This window comes from Chelonia mydas, chromosome 2 (genome assembly GCF_015237465.2).
Source record: "Chelonia mydas isolate rCheMyd1 chromosome 2, rCheMyd1.pri.v2, whole genome shotgun sequence".
Taxonomy (NCBI): Eukaryota; Metazoa; Chordata; order Testudines; family Cheloniidae; genus Chelonia; species Chelonia mydas.
The window spans coordinates 225,431,610-225,454,389 of record NC_057850.1 but is presented as its reverse complement, the minus strand read 5'-3'; the positions used below and the strand labels follow the sequence as shown (position 1 = coordinate 225,454,389).

Sequence of the window (22,780 nt, the reverse complement as noted above, 5' to 3'; positions counted from 1 at the left end):
GAAAGATAGTATTTGGTCTGGGATTTCCATGTCATTCACGCCTGACAAGTGGGTGAAGGACTTTCAGTTAGCTACAGACCAACCAAATGTAAACTGGAGTATTAGTGGGGAGGAACAATATCATTTGATGGTAAATACAATAGTTTAAGCAAGCAGTTTGCAAAGATTTTAGTGCAAGCAGCAAACAAAAACTGCTAGAGAATGGCAGAGAAAATTAATGAGAGAGATTAAAGGGTAAATTTTCAAAGTAGCGCACAGAGATTTATCCACACAATTTCAATCAACATAAATGGAAATGGTGACAGACGCACACACACACACACACACGACTTTGAAACAAACCCAAAGAAGAAAAAACTTTTCACAAGCAAAGAGAGACCAGCAGGAAAAAAAAACAGTCATTGCCATTGCAAGGGGGACAGTGTAACTGCAGATGTCTCACAGGCCCAGAGTTGGTGGGGAGACAGGACTGAACAGGTGCAACAGCATATCTGTGCTACTGTGTGAAAAATCCACACCCCTGAGCAACACAGTTAAGGTGACCTAAATCCCTGTGTCGAAAGTGGATTACCTACCCCAATGGGAGAATCCCTCCCATCAGCATAGGAAATGTTTATACTGAAGCACTACAGCAATGCGGTTTTAAGTGTAGACAAGCCCTAAGTGTCCCTGGGCCATTCTGAAGCCCTGGTAGGTGAAAGCAGCAAAAATACCAGGTAGTAGAGATTAGGAGAATGTGAAAAAAGCAGGGAAAAGCCAAAAGAGTGGGATCAGAAAATATGAAGGAGTGAAAAAAAAAAATAACGGCAAAGATATGAAATACAAAAAGGGAAACACAGTGTGGAGATGGGGAAAGATAAGATAAATGAGAGTTAATCCTCTAAAGGATCTAAACCAGAAATGATGCAAGATCATTATTACTAGGGAATCCTATTCTTGTTCCAAGCCCTGAAAATTCTGTCTGTGACCCTTAGAACAGCCATAATAGAAAGTATAAAAAAAAAAATGAACTGTCAATTAGTTGCAGTAAAATCAAGCGATTAACTCTAAACAAATTAACTCGATTAAAAATATTAATGATTAATCACAGTTTTAATCACACTGTTAATACAAAAAGAAAAGGAGTACTTGTGGCACCTTAGAGACTACCAAATTTATTTGAGCATAAGTTTTCATGAGCTACAGCTCACAAAAGCTTATGCTCACATAGATGTGTTAGTCTCTAAGGTGCCACAAGTACTCCTTTTCTTTTTGAGAATACAGACTAACACGGCTGCTACTCTGAAAACTGTTAATACAATACCATTTATTTAAATATTTTGAATGTTTTCTACATTTTCAAATATACTGATTTTCAATTGCAACAGAATACAAAGTGTACAGTGCTCACTTTATATTATTATTTTATTACAAATATTTGTGCTGTAATAAAGATAAACAAAAGAAATAGAATTTTTCAATTCACCTCATACATGTTTTGTAGTTCTCAACCAGTGGGATGTGTACCCCTGGGGGTACGCAGAGGTCTTCCAGGAGGTACATCAACTCATCTAGATATCAGGCTAGTTTTACAACAGGCTACATAAAAACCACCAGCAAAGTCAGTACAAACTACAATTTCACACAGACAAAATGAGAACATAAGCAATATTTCAGTAATAGTCTGCTGTGACACTTTTGTATTTTTATGTCTGATTTTGTAAGCAAGTAGTTTTTAAGTGAGGTGAAACTTAGGGTACGCAAGACAAACAGACTCCTGAAAGGGGTACAGTAGTCTAGAAAGTTTGAGAACTACTGCTGCAGTTCAATCTCTATGATAAAAGTGCAACTTACAAATGTAGATTTTTTTGTTGTCACGTAGCTGCACTCAAAAACAAAACAATGTAAAACTTTAGAGGCAACCAGTCCACTCAGTCCTCCTCCTTTTTTAGCCAATCGCTAAGACAAACAAGTTTGTTTATATTTACGGGAGATAATGCTGCTCGCTTTTATTTACGCCAGCTGAAAGTGAGAACAGGCGTTTACATGGCACTGTTGTAGCTGGCGTTGCAAGGTATTTACGTGCCAGATAAGTTAAACATTCGTATGCCCCTTCATGCTTCGGCCACCATTCCAGAGGACATGCTTCCATTCTATTAGTGTTTAATAGTGAGATTAAAACTGCAATGAATTGAGATTTTTTTTAAATCTCGCAATTAATTTTTTAAATCATTTGACAGCCCTATAAAAAATAGAAAAGGGATGCGTGCAAATATATGGATAATAAAAAAAGACTCATCAGTTGCACATAAAGGAAAACTATAAGAACTACAAAGAGGTAGGAAGTTAGTAGACAATACATGTAGAAAATGAGAGAAATTCACAAATGAACACATTGAGTAAAAAATTAAGTGTTGTAAGACTAGAAAAGAAAAACAGCTCAATCCTATAAACCCTTACTTACTTGAGTAGTCCTTACACATACAAGTGATTCCACTGAAATTAATGGCATTACTTAGGTCAACAATAGTTTGCCGGTTCTAGTAGTAATAGATTAATATAACCTTTATGTTCTTAACATACAAAAAATAATCTTGTTTATGAATAGTCATATCAACATCTAAGTAAGTGTTAATAGCAATAATTAATAAAAAGATTGAAGCTAAAATTTAACCAAATTCTTATTACCCCAGGGATCTATTTTGAAAACGGTAATTTAAAAATACTGTAATTTTTTTTAACAATAGAATATTTTGGAATAAAGGAGATACCTAACTAGATAATTCATACCATGTAATTTATAAGTATTTCAATAAGACATTGTGGTGTACTGCAATGAAGAACATTTTAATAATCATGCTTTATTAACTCTTGGAATTTTGTATAAACATTACATAATAGAAATTTTTTGGCAATAACTAATGCTTTGTTTTATGTATGAAAAAGAAGCATATTGTAAAAGTTTAATGCAATACATTCAAGTTAAATTATACGTTTTAAAAAAATGCAAAGTACAGTTATATGCTTGACTTTAAAATTATATTTTAACACGCTTAAAACTAATGATCACAGTTTTTTAAAATAATGAAGTCACATACAAAGACATAAGCCATAAACACACACATAATTATACCTTATTATAACGATCATGAGGAACAGACTGCAACACGATAGGTTCCATTGTAGAAACATTTGCAAACTGCACCTCGGGAATGTACAGGGCACAAACCACATGAGCCCAACCTACAAAAAGTTATAATTGCATTTTATTTTTAATGCCTTTTAAAAACTCAAAGGATATTTCAATTACAGCAAAGAGAACCTTTTACATCATGTTTTGCCATGGACTGTTTTAATTATTTAGAACATTGCAGATTTAAGTTACTTTAAAAAAAAGATTCTTTACCATATCATAGCATGCAAAGGTAGGATTGGCTGCAATACATTTTCCAGAGTCTACTGTCTCAAACTGTAGAGAATTTAGACATAATACTGATGGAATGGTAAAGGTAATGATTTATCCAAACAAATCCTAATTCACTGATGGAAGAAGAGATGATTCTTTACGATTCTTTGAACCAACAAGCTCAACATTTAAAATAAACTGCACAAATTCCTTAAATTTTGAAACAATTTGTGCAAAGAAATATTTTATGAAAAATCTAGTATTTATGTGAGCTTTCTTATCCATGTAATCTTTTTTTGCATATTGGGTTATTTTCTTTATTTTCTCTTAAGCTCACTAGATGAATTTTATTTTGACTACTACATTCATGGGTTCAGTTAGTTAATAACCATTCTACCCCAAAGGGTTCTCGTCCCATAATCCTTTCACCACAGTAAGAACGAATTACTGTTTGATCAGTCTCCTCTCGTTAGCTCCAATATGTAAATCCCATATTTTCATTTCATCTTCATTTTGATAGTCTCACTTAAAAACATCAGCATGGGCTCATTAATAAATATTTTTTCACTTACCACCTTTTAGTAGATCTTGAACAATATTTCAAGGGGGAAAAAAACCTGTTTGTCTCACTTTCCTAGCAATTTGCACAGATTCCTGACCTAGAAAGGAGCCTACCTAATTCTAGGTTTTCTTTTGTTCCCAAGGGAATCAACAGTTTGTGCCAGCTGAAGAACAGAGTTTATCGTATTTGCTGCTGTTTCATCGCAGACAGCTCAACTTGAAAGTTACTTTGCTATTCAAGAATGCACCATATTCTACCATGAATTGTTTTACACACAAACTACTAGGCAGTTAATCTGAAAGAACCACTTATTAATATAAAGAGTTCTGTACATTACAAAAGTAAAAATATTCAGTTCAGAGGTGCTACAACTCAAAAGAAACTTGGTGTGTCTAATCATTTAGGCTGTATCTTATACTTCCACAGAACAGAAATTATCTGAACGGTGCACAGTGCAGTATTTTGTCACAAGACTACCAATATATGTGGAATTCTCCTTAAAAATAAATTGCATCATCCCTATAGTCACACTGCTAACTATGTGCCCTAAATATTCACATTCATTTCAAATAATGGAAAATTAGATATTTTGAGTAGAATGAGCTGTTGCTTTTTCCCCCAGACATCAAAAAATTACCTCTGTATTGATGTAAAATTACAGCTCCAACGTAATTAAGAGAATCTTCCAAAATATTTTAAAACTTACAATATTCAGTCTTAAGTTTCCCAACTTCATAATATCAAAACTGCAGCATCATGACTCCCAAGCATAGCTGTTCTAACAAGTTAGCATCAATTTATAATAGTCAGTATTACTAACTCTCTAGACTGGTATTAAAATGAGTGGAACATATCACAGAATGCAGGTTTTGCTTTCTAAACAGTTCTCTTTATGATCAGAAAAACAAACTGTGCACAAGACTGCTTCTCAGTTCTCTAATGATCTCAGACTGATGGTGATTCTTAACTTTTTTTAAACTAAACTGATGTTTTTCTCAATATATGCTGGTATAATACTTTAATCTGTGTTGAAAATTCAAAACTCAAATCAGGTAATGGTTACAAGTCAGCAACATTCGTTGACTGGCAAGCTTTGGCATACCATATTAATATTTTGTTCTTCAATTACTTGTTCTATTTTACTGTTTTCTCCACATGGCTTTTCGTAGAACTCTTCACATACACTACTCTCCTTTTTTTACAGATAGTCATTTTGTAAATTGCTAACTTGATTTCTTTTAAAAACAAACCCTGAAGTCTAATTCATAAAGCATTGCAAACAACAACTTTGGAGGACCCACACAGGCCTGCCCCTTTCTATCCATCCTTCTGGCTGAAAACATAGCAGCTAATGGGAATGTGACTCCAGGAAATAAAAGTATACAAGGGCTTTGCTAAGGCTATAGGCTTCCTGCCACTACAGTATTAAAAACACACTTACAGCAACAGTATTAGAAGTGAGTATGTTCCACATGAAGTATCATACTAATGATTTTCCTATCTGGAAAAGCGTTCAATACAGTAAAAATGTCACTAATCTGAAAAATCCACTAACGCTGTAGGATGGCAACAGAGAGCAGCTCAGCACCTTCTTCCGAATTTCTTACATCAGTTATAAGGAGGCAAGATAAAATTTTTTATTGGCTACAGACTGTGGAATTATCCAATTCCTATTTACAGTAACTAATCTACAAAATATCCGAGACACTGAAAAAATATCCTCTCTTTTTATAAAAAGTCTGACTAAAATGAAGTATCTTAACGCTTTCATGAGTGAGGAATTTCCACTGCAAATCCACGGTGTCAGTTTCAAGGTCTTCTAATTACAGCCAAGCTGAGTTTTTCACTGAATGCTGCTCTATACTGAACCTTCACTACAAAGAACAGTGAGGCCCAGGACCAATAATTGCCTATAGTTAAAGTCTATTTATTCTGGTTTATACAATATCAATATACAAGATTAACATATAATAATTTTTTTTTTAAATTAGCACAATAGAGACCTCTGGGAGACCCCTTCCACCAAAGGAGGAATAAGACATCTTCTGTGAGACACTCAAGCTGGAGCATCTAAGGCTTCCTCATGAAATATTATGGAGAAGGGGGTTCTTAGTGCTCAATGCCTCCCAGACAGGTAGATGGGGGAGAAAAGGTTCCTGCCTACATCTCCCTCTGGGAACACTGCTATGTTGCCATCTTCTCTGCTAGTATCTTAGTAGTGGGGGTGGGGAGGGAGTCATTGGCTCCTGTCATGCCTGTCCCATATATAAATACAGGATTAAGGGAGGTGTAAGACAAACTGCTTCCAGCTGCAGAGCGCCCTAGAAAGGCTTCTCATGCCGTATACATTTGTGGCCGTGAGTGCGCCCTCGAGGGATCTTTGACAGTTGACATAACATGAGGCGAGGTTTATTCCTGCTTTGGAACAGCAGCCCTTGGGAGCTCCTAACAGACAATCGCCCAAAATAAATATACTTTTAATTTGTTTCTAAAACGATACTTACCTTTGGCAATTACTAGCCCATACTTTCATTATTATATAAGGTTCTGATCAGAAAGACTATAGCTGCCCTTTGTCTTCAGTGCTAGCCTTTTAAGAAACACTATCAACAGCCATCATCACAACTACCAGTTTGTCAACCACTACCGGAGCCAGACAGAACCACAGTAGACTTTTCAGATTTTTCGAAGCTACAGAGGTAAATATCCAGTCACGTTTTCATGTTCTCCTACTTTTCCCTTCTTGTATTGATTTTTGTAATTTTTTTAAAATTGAAAAAACCAACTCAGATTTCTAGTCTTATTTCCAAAGAAAAGTCTGGAAGGCTTTAAAACAAAATGTTATTTTTTAGGTTGCTTTAAAAGAAGTTTTCCTTCTCTGACAAGAAACCCAGTATTGCTAACCCAAAGCATTTCAGAAAGCATAAGTCAGGCACCAAAAAATCATTACATTAGTTTAAAAATAATGAGATTAAAAAAAGATGGGTTCTTTTTATTTGCCTTATGATTTTTAGTGTCTAGAATTCAATATTTTTAATCTTTTCTTCACAACTTGGCTAATTCATTTAAAATTCCTGGGTGCAAGTTATTTGGTCCCATAGGACCATACACATTTAACTTTCTTAGTACCTGTTTAACATCATGCCTACTTATTGTGGGATTAGAAATTTCATTATCACTGTCAGATATGACTACATGATCCATCTTTTCTAAATGTTTGGTGCTCAGGGTGGGAGTGGGGGTGCAAGAGTCAGGGCATAGGGTGTGGGGGAGCTGGGTATGTGTGGGGGGTGTTGGAGTCAGGGCTGGGGTTGAGTGGGCAGGGGTTCAGGGGTCAGGGCAGAGGGCTGGGTGTATATGAGGAGGGTGCAGGGGTCAGGGCATGTGTGGGGGGTGTTGGAGTAAGGGCTGGGGTTGTGGGGGGTGCAGGGGTCAGGGCACGGGGCTGGGGTGTGTGTGAGAGGAGGGTTCAGGGGTGAAGGCAGAGGGTGTGGGTTGGGGTCGAGGGGGTGCTCCCAGCCCCCTGCCCTGAGTGGCTCATGGCAGAGGGCTGGAGGGGATATGCCCTGATTCCACCCCCTTCCCCAAGGTCCCCGGAACAGAGCGCGCTGCGGCTCCGCTTTTACCTCTCCCGCTCCCGCTCCGTAGCAAGGGCCATCAGCTGATCAGCCGCAGGGAGGGAGCGGAGGAGGGGCAGGAACCCAGCACGCTGGGGGAAGAGGCCGGGGGAGGGGGAAGCTTGCCTGCCCTGCAAGGAGAGAGTGTGGGCAGGGGGCGGAAAAGAGCGGGCCGGGCCGGGCAGGATTTTCAGTGGCGTGCTGCTGTCTGCACAGATCCAGCAGACAGCAGCGTGCCATTAAAAATTGACTCGCGTGCCGTGTTTGGCACGCGTGCCATAGGTTGCTGACCCTTGTACTACAGAAAACTATATTGTGACATTGTATTTCTAAATACTTTTTAGAAATACATGCTTCAGTATCTACATCCAGTTAAACGAGCTGTTGGCTCTCTAAATGGGGGTGGGCATCTTCATATTTCTCAGCAGGATGATCTTAGGCAGAGCTAAAAACCATGTTTTTGTTCAAAAGCACTGAAAATGAGATAAAACTTTTGAAACTAATTGGTTATTTTAGTAGCTGATTTGAAAAGTTAAAGTTTGCTCAGTCCTCTAAAAATGAAGTGATATGTACATGATAAACATTCGGGTTTAACAATAGCAAAATGAAATGTGTTTAAATTAGGGCTGTCGATTAATCATAGTTAACTCATGCGATTAACTCAAAACAATTAACTGAGATTAAAAAAATTAATCGCGATCACACTGTTAAACAATAGAATACCAATTTGAAATGTATTAAATATTTGTGGATGTTTTTCTACATTTTCAAATATATTCATTTCTATTACAAAGTGTACAGTGCTCACTTTACGTTATTTTTATTACAAATATTTGCACTGTAAAAATGATAAAAATGTATTTCAATTCACCTCATACAAGTACTGTAGTGCAATCTCTTTATCGTGGACGTGTAACTTACAAATGTAGATTTTTTTTGTTACATAACTGCACTCTAAAATAAAACAATGTAAAACTTTAGAGCCTCCAAGTCCACTTAGTCCTACTTCTTGTTCAGCCAATCACTAAGACAAACTAGTTTGTTTACATTTACGGGAAATACTGTTGGCTGCTTCTTATTTACAATGTCACCTGAAAGCGAGAATAGGCATTCGCATGGCACTTCTGTAGCCAATGTTGCAAGGTACTTACGTGCCAGATATGCTAAACATTCATATGCCCCTTCATGCTTCAGCCACCATTCCAGAGGACATGCTTCCATGCTGATAATGCTCATTAAAAAAAAATCTGTTAATTAAATTTGTGACTGAACTCCTTGTATGTCTCCTGTTCTGTGTTACTCCCTTTCTGCCATATATTTTATGTTATAGCAGTCTCAGATGTGACCCAGCACATGTTCGTTTTAAGAACACTTTTACAGCAAATTTGACAAAATTCAAAGAAGGTACCAATGTGAGATTTCTAAGGATAGATACAGCACTCAACCCAAGGTTTAAGAATCTGAAGTGCCTTCCAAAATCTGAGAGGGATGAGGTGTGGAGCATGCTTTCAGATGTCTTAGAAGAGCAACACTCTGATGCAGAAACTACAGAACCCAAACCACCAAAAAAAGAAAATCAACCTTCTGCTGATGGCATCTGACTCAGATGATGAAAATGAACATGTGTCGGTCCACTCTGCTTTGGATAGTTATCGAGTGGAACCTGTCATCAGCATGGATGCATATCCTCTAGAATGGTGATTTAAACATGAAGGGACATATGAATCTTTAGCGTATCTGGCACGTAAATATCTTGTGATGCCGGCTACAACAATGCCATACGAACATCTGTTCTCACTTTCAGGTGACACTGTAAACAAGAAACAGGCAGCAAATTGTAACCAAACTTGTTTGTCTGAGCAATTTGCTGAAGTAGGACTGAGTGGACTTGTAGGCTCTAAAGTTTTATGTGGTTTTTATTTTTCAATGCAATTATTTTTTGTACATAATTCTACATTTGTAAGTTCAACTTTCATGATAAAAAGACTGCACTACAGTACTTGTATTAGGTGAATTGAAAAATACGATTTCTTTTGTATTTTTACAGTGCAAATATTTGTAATCAAAAATATAAAGTGAGCATGTACACTTTGTATTCTGTGTTATAACTGAAATCAATATATTTGAAAATGTAGAAAACATCAAAAAATATTTAAATACATGATAGTCTATTATTGTTTGACAGTGCAATTAATCACGATTAATATTTTTCATCGCTTGACAGCCCTAGTTTAAATATACTTTAAAAAAACTTTTAAACTGATTTTCAGTGTTTCTACAAATATGGTAGTACATACTCTTGCATTCCTACTTTGCATCAAATTGTCAAGACAGAAGCTTCCTGCTTGATTACAATTTTTTTCCTTGTTTACTTTTTTAAATTAGATAATAGAATAACCTAATCAGTAACAACTGAATTTCTTGCGCTGGATTTTTTTAATCAACGTATTTTACTTTCATTATAACTATTACTAACAGAACGTATTATTATACTATTTAGCAAAAGTTGTAAAGATGAACTTAGCAACCAGAATGAAAATCAGTTAAAAGCACTCTGCATCTCACCTTTGGGCTGAGACTAGAGACAGGGGAAGGGCAAAGAATGAAAAATTGAATTCTTCTTCCTATTTTGAGGCTGAGGCACACCTTTCACATCAGAAGGAAAGATTTGTTTTAATGGTATATCCTTGGAATTTTAATTTCAGAGAGCTCTGGGAAGAATAGGAGATAGTGACCTATCAGAACACTAGGCAAGGACTTCATAATATTCTGTAATGTACAGCTATTGACAAAGTGCTTCCTATCCAGTGTTCTCTCTAATTTTTTACACCCATGTGCAGAATGAATTTTGTTATGTGTACCAATATGGAGGCGATGTGTGCCGTGAATGGGGCTGAGAGGCTTGGACTGTGGGAGGGTGCTCAGGGCTGGGGGTGCGGGCTCTGAGATGCAGGCTGCCCGGGACTTCAGCAGGGAGAGGTGCCTCTCCCTGGCCGCGGCAGCTCCAGAGGGTCTGGGCTTGGCTGGGGAGAGCAGTGGCAGAAGTCTCAATCCAAAAATTGCAAGAAATAGTTTCTGAAATCTTATGTGATGGAGGAGACAAAGTTTTCTTCTGGTGTTGACCCACATGGCCAAAGATGCTGAAGCACCCACTGGGAAAAAATGGTGGGGCAGCCCCCCATTAGCTCCCCCGCATCCCCCTAGTGTTTGCCACCTGCCTGCAGGCCCGCGTCTCCCCCTCCCTCCCAGAGCCTCCCACCCACCATGATCAGCTGTTTCGCAGCATGCAGAAGACTTTGGGAGGGTGGGGAAGAGCGAGGGTGCGGCACGCTGGGGGAAGAGGGCGGAATGGGGTGGGAAGAGGCGGGGCAGGGTTGGAGCAGGGGTGGGAAGAGGTGGGTGGAGCCTTGGAGGAAGGGGTGGAGTGGGGGTGGGGCCTCGGGCAGAGCCAGGCGTCAAGCCGCCGCCTCCCCTCCTAGCACATTAGAAAGTCGGTCCCTGTGCACATGGCATCTTATAGCCTTGGCTGCCGACACAAGGGTGATGACAAGATGTATGTGTGGGTCAACTGACACAGCTATAAATCGTTCAGGTTCCAGCATATGATGCACATGTGCACCAATGTTTGGAATCCATATAGGGAACATCACTCAAAGAAGAAACACAAAATCTGAATGAACAGAACTGTTCTCAGAAACTTGTTAAATGTGGATTGTTTGCATCTAGTAACAAAGTCTAGCATTTCTTACTAAGGAATTTTCGCATTATTTTGCAGATAAATTCACTTGGAATTTGGATTGAGCTGTATGTCACAATGATAAAGTTAGGTCGAAAAAGAGTCTTCTGTGCTGGAGTTTTTGTCAACTTTGCTTACTGAACTTCTGGGAGTACTAAGAGATTTGCAAACTGTCACTTGTGAATTAGAATGGTGAAAGCCAACCGCGGGGTACTGAGGCACATTATTGTAATTGTCTGCCCACTTCTTTTAACCATTTTTTAAACAATCTTCGGTCAAGAAACATTATTTAATTTACTGTCAACATCTCAAACCCTCCTTTCCTTTCCAAGGAAAATAATTAAGGCTGTACAGATGACATTTTGATAATTCCTGGAGTATTCAGCTTTCCTTGACCCCAGTCAATTTGCTTAATGTTAAGCTTAAGTATAACAAGGAGACTGCATCCATTGTGTTGGCTGATCTCCTTCTGGGGTGGATGAAGATAGAGGGCATATGATGATTCTTTAGATCTTTCTGCCACCTTCAGTGCTGTTGAAAATAAGGTGTTGTTGACATACCAGCTGACCCTATCAGGAGTAGACAGAGTAATTCAAGTGCCTCCATTTCTTTCCAAAAGATGCCAGAATGTAATATTGGACAATAGCTCATCTGCCCAGATGACTCTCTCATTCAGGGTTTCTCAGACTCCCATTGTCATCCATCCTATTCAATGTTTATGAGGCCCCATATAGTTCAGAGATGGCAAACAGTAGCCAAACAGCAAACAGGATGCTGCACAATAGACAGAGGTAAGGATATACATTTTGTACTTTAGGATTATGCACGATATCACTGTTACAAAATCCATCACAGAATCCTGAACATCCACACACAGCTACAGTGAAAGAATTTTGAAGAGGTCACAAAGTAAACTGCATGAAATTCAATTTATCCTCCTTGAGGATGAAAAGATAAGCCAACCCTCCTTCAATTTGAACTTTTGAACAATTTGCTTTTGGGAATTGGCACAGCTTGGATTGAAGTAGTTCAACTATGGTAAAAACAGCTTTAGGTTTAATGTAGTTTGTCCATGGAGTAGGGTAAAAAACAGTTTTATCTGACACTGCTATCAGTTGGGGGATGAGGGTCCTAAAACCTATCAAAATTATTAAATTAACAGGAAGAAGAGATTTCAAATATGTTTATATCTGAAACTTCCCCCAAAGCTATTTTCCCCAATAACAAGAAAGATCTCTTAAATTAAGTGGTTAGTGGTTTGCTTGTTTTTAATTTCCATCTGTGAAACCTTTATATCTATTGATTAAGAGGATTAACATATTCCTGAGTATACAATAACAGTGAGATGTAGGCCCTTCTTGCTCAACATGTCAGCAGTCATGCACAGATTGCATTCTATTACCTGCCTTCTCATATATTAATGCTCACTGAAAATGCAACATAGCAGTAAAGAAACTCAGACAGGGAAAGCTGCTGACTCAAGAGAGCTGGCATGTGACATTCCTTACAGATTTAGGAGATCCCTGCTCTAACTCTTTAAAACACGATGACATAAAAACATTGCAATATTAGCTGGCTTTCTACCAAGCAGCTGCATGTGAGATGTCTTGGTGAAAAGCTGACATGAGGAATGCTGTGTAACAGCATTCCTCATCATCATTCAGCTGGATCAGATTTCAAACAACTTCTACTTTAATTCAGTAGAACAACAAGCCTCAGTATCAATCTTTTAAGTTCACATACAAAAACAGTGATACAGAAAATTACTGTAAAACACTCATTCCAACAATATCAAAACATTTCTAAACAGTTTTAAAAAGTAGTAAATAACACACTTTCTTTAAAAAAAAAAAAAAAGCTAACATTTGGATAAGTACCTGATACCATAAGACAATATAAATATGAAAGTTAGAGGTTGACCTAAACTTTAGTCATTTTTACTTCTAATACTTGTGTGGTCCTTCCCCTTGAATGGATTAAAAAAATTACAGCATTTCAGTCAATCCAATTAACAACATTTCACTGTATTCAAACTGACCAACTCCAATGCCAAAAACCCCAAATGACACCTCCCAGCTCACTGATGATAGCTATCCTGAAAAAGAGTATTTGCTTCTTGTTTTCAATGTAAAAAAACAACAAGTCCAGTGGCACCTTTAAGACTAACAGATTTATTTGGGCATAAGATTTCGTGGGTAAATCTGAAGAAATGGGTTTTCTACCCAAAAAAGTTTATGCCCAAATAAATCTGTTAGTCTTAAAGGTGCCCGCAGACTCCTCCTTGGTTTTGTGGATACAGCCTAACACAGCTACCCTTCTGATACTTGTTTTCAATATGACAGGTTTCAGAGTAGACTTGAATAAAGACTGGGAGTGGATGTGTCATTACACAAAGTAAAACTATTTCCCCATGTTTATTCCACCCCCCCCCCCCCCCCCACTGTTCCTCACACATTCCTGTCAACTGCTGGAAATGGCCCACCTTGATTATCACTACAAAAGATTTCCTCCTCCCCACCCCATCCCCCTTGGCTCTCCTGCTGGTAATAGCTCACCTGATCACTCTTGTTCCACTGTGTATGGTAACACCCATTGTTTCATGTTCTCTGTGTATATAAAATCTCCCCCACTGTATTTTCCACTACATGCATCTGATGAAGTGAGCTGTAGCTCACGAAAGCTTATGCTCAAATAAATTTGTTTGTCTCCAAGGTGCCACAAGTACTCCTTTTCTTTTTGTTTTCAATATGTTTCTCTAAGAAATATAATCTTACACAAACATAATAAAAACACATATACAGGAAGACAAAGATATTACTAGAAAGTTTATTAAGTCATGTAATAGTCTTCAAATATTTGAAACAGAAAAAAAAATAAATCTATCAGGGGTTCTGATGATTTTATAACCCATTTAAATCTCACTCATGTATTTTACTTTTCACATGAATATGCCTTGATGAACATGAAAAGCAAGGAATTCTGGCACTACTCACAGTGATTATTCCATCTAATATATGGAGTCTTATTTACTACTCAAGCCTAATTTTCTATTTTTAATATTAAATATCACTAAGAAATCAAAGGCCATTTAGTAGTGTTTATTAAATTGCTTTTTTTTTTTGATTTTGGGAAACGTTTTAGAGCAAAACAATATTAACTCGCAATGTCCTGCAAACCACACAATAGGAATAATTACTTTTTGTTTAAAAGACCATAAACAATTTTAATCCAATATTTATAGGACAGTATCAAACACATTATTAGGTAGTCAAATAAATAGAAAGAATGTTCCACCCTTCACATATTCATAACTTTAAAACCTTACACTTTGTTCCTATGGTTTCTGAATGCATGAAGGTGGTCAAGACTGTTATGTCCAACTACTCTTCAAAAGCAGGTTACCTCCATGTTTCTAATACAGCTGTAGAAACAGGGTGGATGATGGTTAACTATGGTCCCTACAATACATGGAAATTGCCTAGATGTTTTTAAGAACCAATATGGATAAAGGTGGGCCAAATTATGTAGTTTTTACTCTGCCCCGACTCAGACAAAAAGATAAAACAAAAAACTTACTAAAAATCAAAAAAGTTTGTTTGACGTAAGATTTCAAGAATTGGCCCTTTCAAGTAGCTGGTACAAGCATTTTTTTAAACGGTTCATTAAAACAGTTTGAGCCAAGAGTTTTCAATAATTGTATTAATAAAAAGTTTTGCCACATCCACATTTGCCAACACAATTGTGTTACCTAAAGCCACTTTCCACATCAGTTCTTGAAAGCCACTTCAGAACTTTTTCCTGCACTGAAGAAGCCCCACCCATGGCAGCAGCCATAGAATCCATAATGTATGGAATGGGAGAAATGCCTGCTTCCTGTCTAAACCAGAATTTCTACCACTGGTGGAGCTGTGCTGATGCAGAAACTCCTCAAAAAAATTCTCAGTGCAAACACAACTTTCCTGTATAGGCAGGTCACAATTAGCATTCAATATTAATATTTCTTTAAGGACAATCTACACTACCAAAACTTCTCCAGAAATCATGTTATAACAATGATGTCTCAGTGTAGATGAGGCCAAACCATGTTATAACCATGTTCTGAAACCACATCACAGCCCATGGGCTCTAAGTTCTTGTTTACAACAAGCTTATTCCTCTAAAATTTCCCAGTCACCACCGTTGATTCAGCTCTACTGAGAATAGCCCTGGTGTAGACAATGGTAAGTGCAGCCCAGCAGGAGTCCACACCCCAACTCCCTCCCGGAGCCAGCACTCCATACCCCCACCTGCACCCCAAACTCCCTGCCCCAGCCCTGACTATGCATATTCTTTTTACCACACCTGTAACCTTAGCAAATCAAGACATTTCCACACAAACTTCATTCTAATCAGCTCTAGTTGTACCCAGATATCAATTCAACTAAAAACAAAATAGTAACAGTCATGCTGAGAGGACCCTGTTAGAATCAGGGTCCCACTGTGCTAAGTGCTAAAGGTGACGGTGAAGGTTACATATCTACCTCAGCCCCAACTCCATCTCCTTGCTTATGGTCCATCTACTCTGGTACAGTTACATCAGAGGATCACAAACAAAGAATATTCCTATCAGCATATATTTTGGAAAACAGATAATGTACAGTAACTCCTCACTTAAAGTTGTAGTTATGTTCCTTAAAAATGCTACTTTAAAGCGAAACGCTGTTATGCGAATCAATTTCCCCATAAGAATTCGTGTAAATAAGAAGGGTTAGGTTCCAGGGAAAAATGTGTGTATATTTGTGTATGTATATAAATTTAAACAAACAATTTAATACTGTACACAGCAATGATGATTGTGAAGCTTGGTGAGACAGTGGAGTCAGAGGGTGGGATATTTCCCAGGGAATGCTTTACTGCTAAATGATGAACTAGCACTCAGCTGAGCCCTCAAAGATTAATACATTATCGTTAATGTAGCCTCATACTCTGCAAGGCAGCACCAATGGAGGGAGTAGACACAGCATGGCAGAGAGAGACAGAGACACACACCGTGTGTGAGTGAGTCAGTGAGAGAGAGAGAGAGAGCGCGCGCGCAAGCGAGGCACAGACACTGTGTGTGTGAGAGAAAGAGATGGGCATTGCCCCTTTAAGTACACTGCCTTTTTAAATAGATCAGCAAGTTGAGACAGCAGCTGCTGCAAGCAAGCTCCCTCCATCCTGAGCCCTGTCATGTCCCCCTGCTCTCTGGAGATGGGATACAGGAACAGGGGACAGGAGCTGGGGGTGGGGAACACCCTGACATTAGCACCCCTCTTCTCCCCCCTCCCCTGCACAGCAAACAGGAGGCTCCTGGGAGAAGCTCCAAGGCAGAGGGCAGGAGCAGCACACGGCAGTGGGGGGAGGGACAGCTGAACTGCCCAGCAATTGATAGCCTGCTGGGCAGCTACCACACAGGGAACTTAGGGGAGCTAATGAGGGGCTGCCAGTCCACCTGGGTTCCAAGCCCCCACCAGCTAGCTCCAACAGGCTGCTCTTCCTGCAAGCAGTGGACAAAGCAGGCGGTTGCCAAACAATGTTATAAAGGAACATTACGCAACTTTAAAAGAGCATGTTCTCTAATTGATCAGCAACGTAACAACGAAACAACGTTAACCGGGACGACGTTAAATAAGGATTTACTGTACTAGACTCTGATTCATAGCTATTCCAATATAATGAGACAGTATTGCTTCTGAAGTGTCTAGAAGAGAAATCAGAGGTGAGACAAGGTATATCACGCTGCCACATTGCTGAAAGAAAAGGTCTTATTTTGGACACTGATCGTTTTGAGATGAGGGCAGTGGTTACAGATGTGTAACCACATTATGGTAGTTGATGGTATTTCCAGTATAAGCTAGAGCCAAAATCATGCAACTCAATATTCAGGTACTCTGACAGCTCTGACCCTTTGTATATCTAGTGTATCTGCAGTAGATTAAAAGGGTTTGTGGTCCGTGTTGAGATTGCCAGAGAGGTAGAGGGCTGGTCATTAAAGCACAATCAAAGTCAAGATTGTTTGTGGAACTTTAAAAAACAACTAAAATGTTCAAGTATTTAATCATATTTACAACCTTATAACTATTTTAGCTTCAGATATGCAAATTACTACATATAATTACGAGTAAATCACTAAAAATACACATGTTAAAATACGGCAAGAGGTATAATTAATAAGACAGGGACACTGACAGTTTGCATTACAGTAGATCTAAAAGTATTAGTTTTCCCCATCAAAACTCATTGGAAATCATGTTTCAAAGTTCACGTAAGGGACAGTAGAGTCCTGTATTTTTTTTTATTTACTTAACACTTCGTTGATTCTTGATTCAACAATAGACATTTACCAGACCTTAACAAGAGCTCTGAAATATATTTATTTTCCATGCTTTCTAATGGGAAAGAATATTTTCAGTGCTATTTTTCCCCTTCATAAGAAGGGCTTTCCTGAGAAGCAAGTGGCAAGGCTGCACTGTGTAGAACACTGCAGTGGAGTTCACTACCACAAGCAGTGTAACTTGAAAGAGAGAATGGATAACAAATCCATCAATACGGCCATTCCCCCAACATCCCAAAGAAAAATAATAATCCTATAATTCAAGCATTGGACGAGGACTCAGAAGTTGTGCCTTGATTCCCCATATTTAAAATTTAATAGTTTCATAAAATTTAAAAACCAGAAGGGACCATTAGATTATCTACCCTGACCTTGGGGATACCACAGACCGCTAAATTTTACCCAGTTACCCCTACACTGAGCCAAATAACTTGGGTTAGACTAAAGCATTTCAGTCCTCAGAAGAGTAAATTGTGTGCCACAAGTAGCGAACAGGAGAAATTAGGTGCCACCAATGCCCGAAGAACCTGCAATGTCATGGAATTGATTAGGTGACATATGCCCAAATGACCCTAGCAAGCAATCTAGACACCATGCTACAGAGGTGCTGAAAACCTCCAAGGTCCCTGTCAATCTGACCTGAGAGAAAATTCTTTCCCACCTCTAAACCTAGCAATCCATTTGGCCCTGAGCATGTGAACAAGACACACCAGCCAAGCTTCTGAGAAAGAGAATTCACTGTATCACCTCGTAACACTGGTCTACCCTGCCCTTTGTTCTGTCGCCAGCTGTAGCCAAATTCTGATGACGGGGCGAACAGAATACATCAAGCCAACTGTGGATTTGGGAAAAAATTCCTTCCTGACCCCTGGTGATGAATTGATTGAGGCCAGAGACCTGATTATAGCCATTGTCATAACACAGAGCTGTTAACGTTATCATCATAGTAAGGGCAATGCAGAACTTGATGTTCTCCCTGTGGCCCATGAAAGAAGGTAATAAACAAAGGGATTCAGAGATTCACATTCGAAGTCCAGAAGGGACCACCACAATCATCTAACCCAAACCTCCCACAGACACAGGCCATAGAATTTACCTCAGAAACTAGATTAAAGCACGTGGATTAGAAAAATATGAAATCTCACTTTAAAGACTCCAAACAATGGTGACTCCACAATCTCCCATGTAAGCTATTCTAATTTTTAAATCACACTCACTGCTAGGAAATTGCATCTTATTTCAAGGCTGAATTTGTCCAACTTCAACTTCCAGACACTGGATCTTGCTATGTCTTTGTCAGCCAAGTTGAAAAGCTTCCCACTGTCAGATATCTTTTTTCCATATGTAAGTACCTATGCACAGCGATTAAATCACCTCAACCTTCTCTTCCATGAACAGAATAGGTTGAGCTCCTAAAACTCTCAAAAGCTTGTTTTCTAGACTCCAGGTCACTTCTGCAGCCGTCCTTTGAACTCTCACCACTATTTCCACACCCTTCTTGAAACATGGACACCAAAACTGGGCACAGTATTCTAGCAGTAATCTTACCGATGCGGTGTTTAGAGACAAGGTAACTTCCCTACTTCTACTTATGTCCAGGTTCCTTCCCCACTCTGAACTCTAGGGTACAGATGTGGGGACCTGCATGAAAACCTCCTAAGCTTATTTTTACCAGCTTAGGTTAAAACTTCCCCAAGGTACAAACTATTTTACCTTTTGCCCTTGGACTTCATTGCTGCCACCACCAAGAGTCTAACAAATATATAACCGGGAAAGAGCCCGCTTGGAAACATCTTTCCCCCCAAAATCCTCCCCAAACCCTACACCCCCTTTCCTGGGGAAGGCTTGATAAAAATCCTCACCGATTTGCATAGGTGAACACAGACCCAAACCCTTGGATCTTAAGAACAATGAAAAAGCAATCAGGTTCTTAAAAGAAGAATTTTAATCGAAGAAAAAAAGTAAAAGAATCACCTCTGTAAAATCAGGATGGTAAATACCTTACAGAGTAATCAGATTCAAAACAAAGAATCCCTCTAGGCAAAACCTTAAGACACAAAACCAGGAATATACATTCCATTCAACACAGCTTATTTTATCAGCCATTTAAACAAAACAGAATCTAACGCATATCTAGCTAGATTACTTACTAAGTTCTAAGATTCCATTCCTTTTCTGTTCCCGGCAAAAGCATCACACAGACAGAGACAACCTATGTTTCTCCCCCTCTCCAGCTTTGAAAGTATCTTGTCTCCTCATTGGTCATGTGCCAGTGAGGTTATCCTAGCTTCTTAACCCTTTACAGGTGAAAGGGTTTTTCCTCTGGCCAGGAGGGATTTTAAAGGTGTTTACCCTTCCCTTTATATTTATGACAACTTAATATTCCCCTTCTTATACATCTGAGGATTGCATTAGCCACTTTTTCAACAGCATTGCATTGAGAGCTCATGTTGATGTAGGCCTAAGTCCTTCCCTCAGTCTCTGCTTGCCAAAACAGTCTCCCTTGTTGTAGGTACAGCCTGCATTCTTTGTTCCCAGGTGTATTACTTAGCATTTGACGATATTAAAATGCATTTTGTTAGACTGTGACCATTTAGTCAAGTGATTGAGATCACCTGTCCTCATTATTTACTATCCCACCAATCCTTACCTACAAATTTTACCGGCAACGATTTTATACTATCTAGGTCATTGATAAAAATATGGAATAGTGTTGAGCTACAAACTGATTCCTGATGGACCCTGCTAGAAACAGCCCCATTAACTGATGTCTCACTATTAGCAACTATATTTTGAATTCTGTAAGTGAGCTAGTTTTTAATCCAGCTAAAGTGTACCATGTAGTTCCACATAATGCAAGTTTTTTAGTCAAAATGTCATTTGGTACTTGGTCAAATGCCTTGGGGACATCCAAATAAACTATATCAACATAGTTTATCAATCAGACCCATAATCTTGTCAAAAAAGACCACAAGTTTGTTTGTCAAGACTTACCTTTCATTAAACCATGCTGACCAGCAGATTTTTAGCCTATAATTCTTTGTAGATACTATTCCATTGTTTCGTCAGGGATCTATAGTTCCCTAAGGGGTCATCCCTTTTAAAATGAGGATACTACTACTTCCCTACCTCTGAGGGCTGTTTAAGGCTGAATTCCTTAGTGTATCTGAAGTGCTCATATACTATGTTTATGAATGCCTCAGTAAATCCTATTAAAAACAAGATACGTACACAAACTGGGATACAGGACCCACCCCAGAATACAGATCCTCAGCACGCAACAGTTGCTGAGCCTCTGAATGGGTTCCCAAAATCTTGCTCATCCATCCCCTTTCCACACCAGAATTTGAGCAGTCCTACTAAATCTGAACCTCTTACAGCCACATATGTGGGGGCAGGATTTGGCCCTTGATTAATGTATCGAAAAAAGACAGGCATTTCTAAAAATGCTTGAAACATTCTTTTATATCCCCATTTAGTAGTAAAGATTTAATAAAGACATAAATACTCACTTAAGATTTCCTTTAATGATACTACTCAGTAAGAGCTCAGAATTGATAATGCACGGAACAACATAACGAGCAGATGTGAAGGTGGTAAATCACCACTGCGTCTTTTCAATCTCTAATTTCTGTGTTGCAGAACCTATTTGTAAATATGCATGAAAACTATTATCTGAAACATGCATCAGTGTATTTAGCCTGAGCTACAACTTTGGAAGTCCCTGACTTTCCATGCCTGAAAATGGGTTGATGCACTCACAACAGTAGCTTCCAATGACTGTTCATCTTCTAAAATGAATATGTAATTTACCCTTTATCCTAAAGGATCTCATGATTAGAATCTTCTGTATTACAATACAGTTTCTTCCTTCAGTCAGAAATTTGATTTTTTAAATAGAGCTAATAAAATATACAGTGAACTGATTATGTTTTCTGATTGACGTTCAACCTAAAGTGGACAACTACAGCCCATTATACTTTAATGTAAAATAAATATTAGTTTCTAATGCAGTCTCAGTCAGCTATTGTGTTAAAACAGTTGCTCTTTTTGCGAGCAGGTAATATGATCTTTATATTATTTCAGTTTACAGTACAGTTTTCCTTTTATTAAGCAAAAAATTAAAAGAAATAAAAATGCAACTCACCCCCATTATCTGTTCTCTTTAAAGCACCATCCTTATGAGGGCATAATTCACATCTCTAGGGAAAAGCAAAAACAAAACAAAGAATTGAAATGATCATAGAACATTATAAAAGAAACCATATAGATTATACAAAAGTATCATTGTAATTGTATTGTATAATTGACAGATGACAGTTTGAGAAGCAAGTGGATACACATTTCCATTAATCTAAACAATGCTAAGGACGTATTCATATTACAGAGCTCTTACAGAATGAAGCTGCTAATTTCTGATATATTTCAAACCATGACACTGTACTCACTTAAATAGGAAAAAGTTACTTGTAATTCTACTTCTCTCCAGAGAGCTTTCAGAATTCTCATTTCACTCCCTAGAAAGACAGACCAACCTCCAAGGATTTGGGAGGGAGGGGCTAATCCCAAAGGAACCAGGTTGTAATCCAAGACTGTGTGAGATATATTTGCTTCCACCAGAATATCGGGGTCCACTGAAGTCATGGATACAACGAATACAGCTGCAGACATAAGACTCAAAATTCATAGCATGGTCCTAGCAGTCACCTGCTACCTCTTGCTTCTACCTCCTGATATGACTGATGATGTCTTGCATCCTGTTCCAAGACTGCAGGCTTTGAATGGTGATGTACTTGGCATCAGTAGAGCATGGCCAGTTCACCTGTGTCCCAGAGACAACAATATTCTTCCTGACCATCAGCTTACTCCCACTCAGATGGCTGATCATAGTAAGGTGATGGAGGAGCCTACAACACTGACAGTTCCTCTGCAGCAGGGTGTCAAGCTCATTTAATGAGGAGTGACAAATTCCATTCTTAATTATTTTTCCCCCGCAATCTATAGCAAAACTCCCACTGGAAACAATAGGAGGCTTGCACAAATATCAGAAGTAGAATTTGGCCTTTAGGTAGTAACTAAAACTTTTACATTACTTATTATTTGTTCAGTACAGTTGTCATCCAGCACC

General features: G+C 38.5%; 1 protein-coding gene across 14 annotated transcripts in view; it reads right to left on the bottom strand.

The window, feature by feature from the left end:
• The window catches only part of MLLT10 (MLLT10 histone lysine methyltransferase DOT1L cofactor), a 227,485-nt gene that overhangs the window by 156,220 nt on the left and 48,485 nt on the right, over window positions 1–22,780 (bottom strand). For all 14 annotated transcript variants that reach the window (XM_043541310.1, XM_043541311.1, XM_027820953.3 and 11 more), the window contains 2 exons: window positions 21,800–21,854; window positions 3,113–3,222 (listed from right to left, as the gene is read on the bottom strand). In XM_043541310.1, coding sequence (XP_043397245.1) covers window positions 3,113–3,222; window positions 21,800–21,854 — 165 coding nt within the window. The remainder of the gene's footprint in view (window positions 1–3,112; window positions 3,223–21,799; window positions 21,855–22,780) is intronic.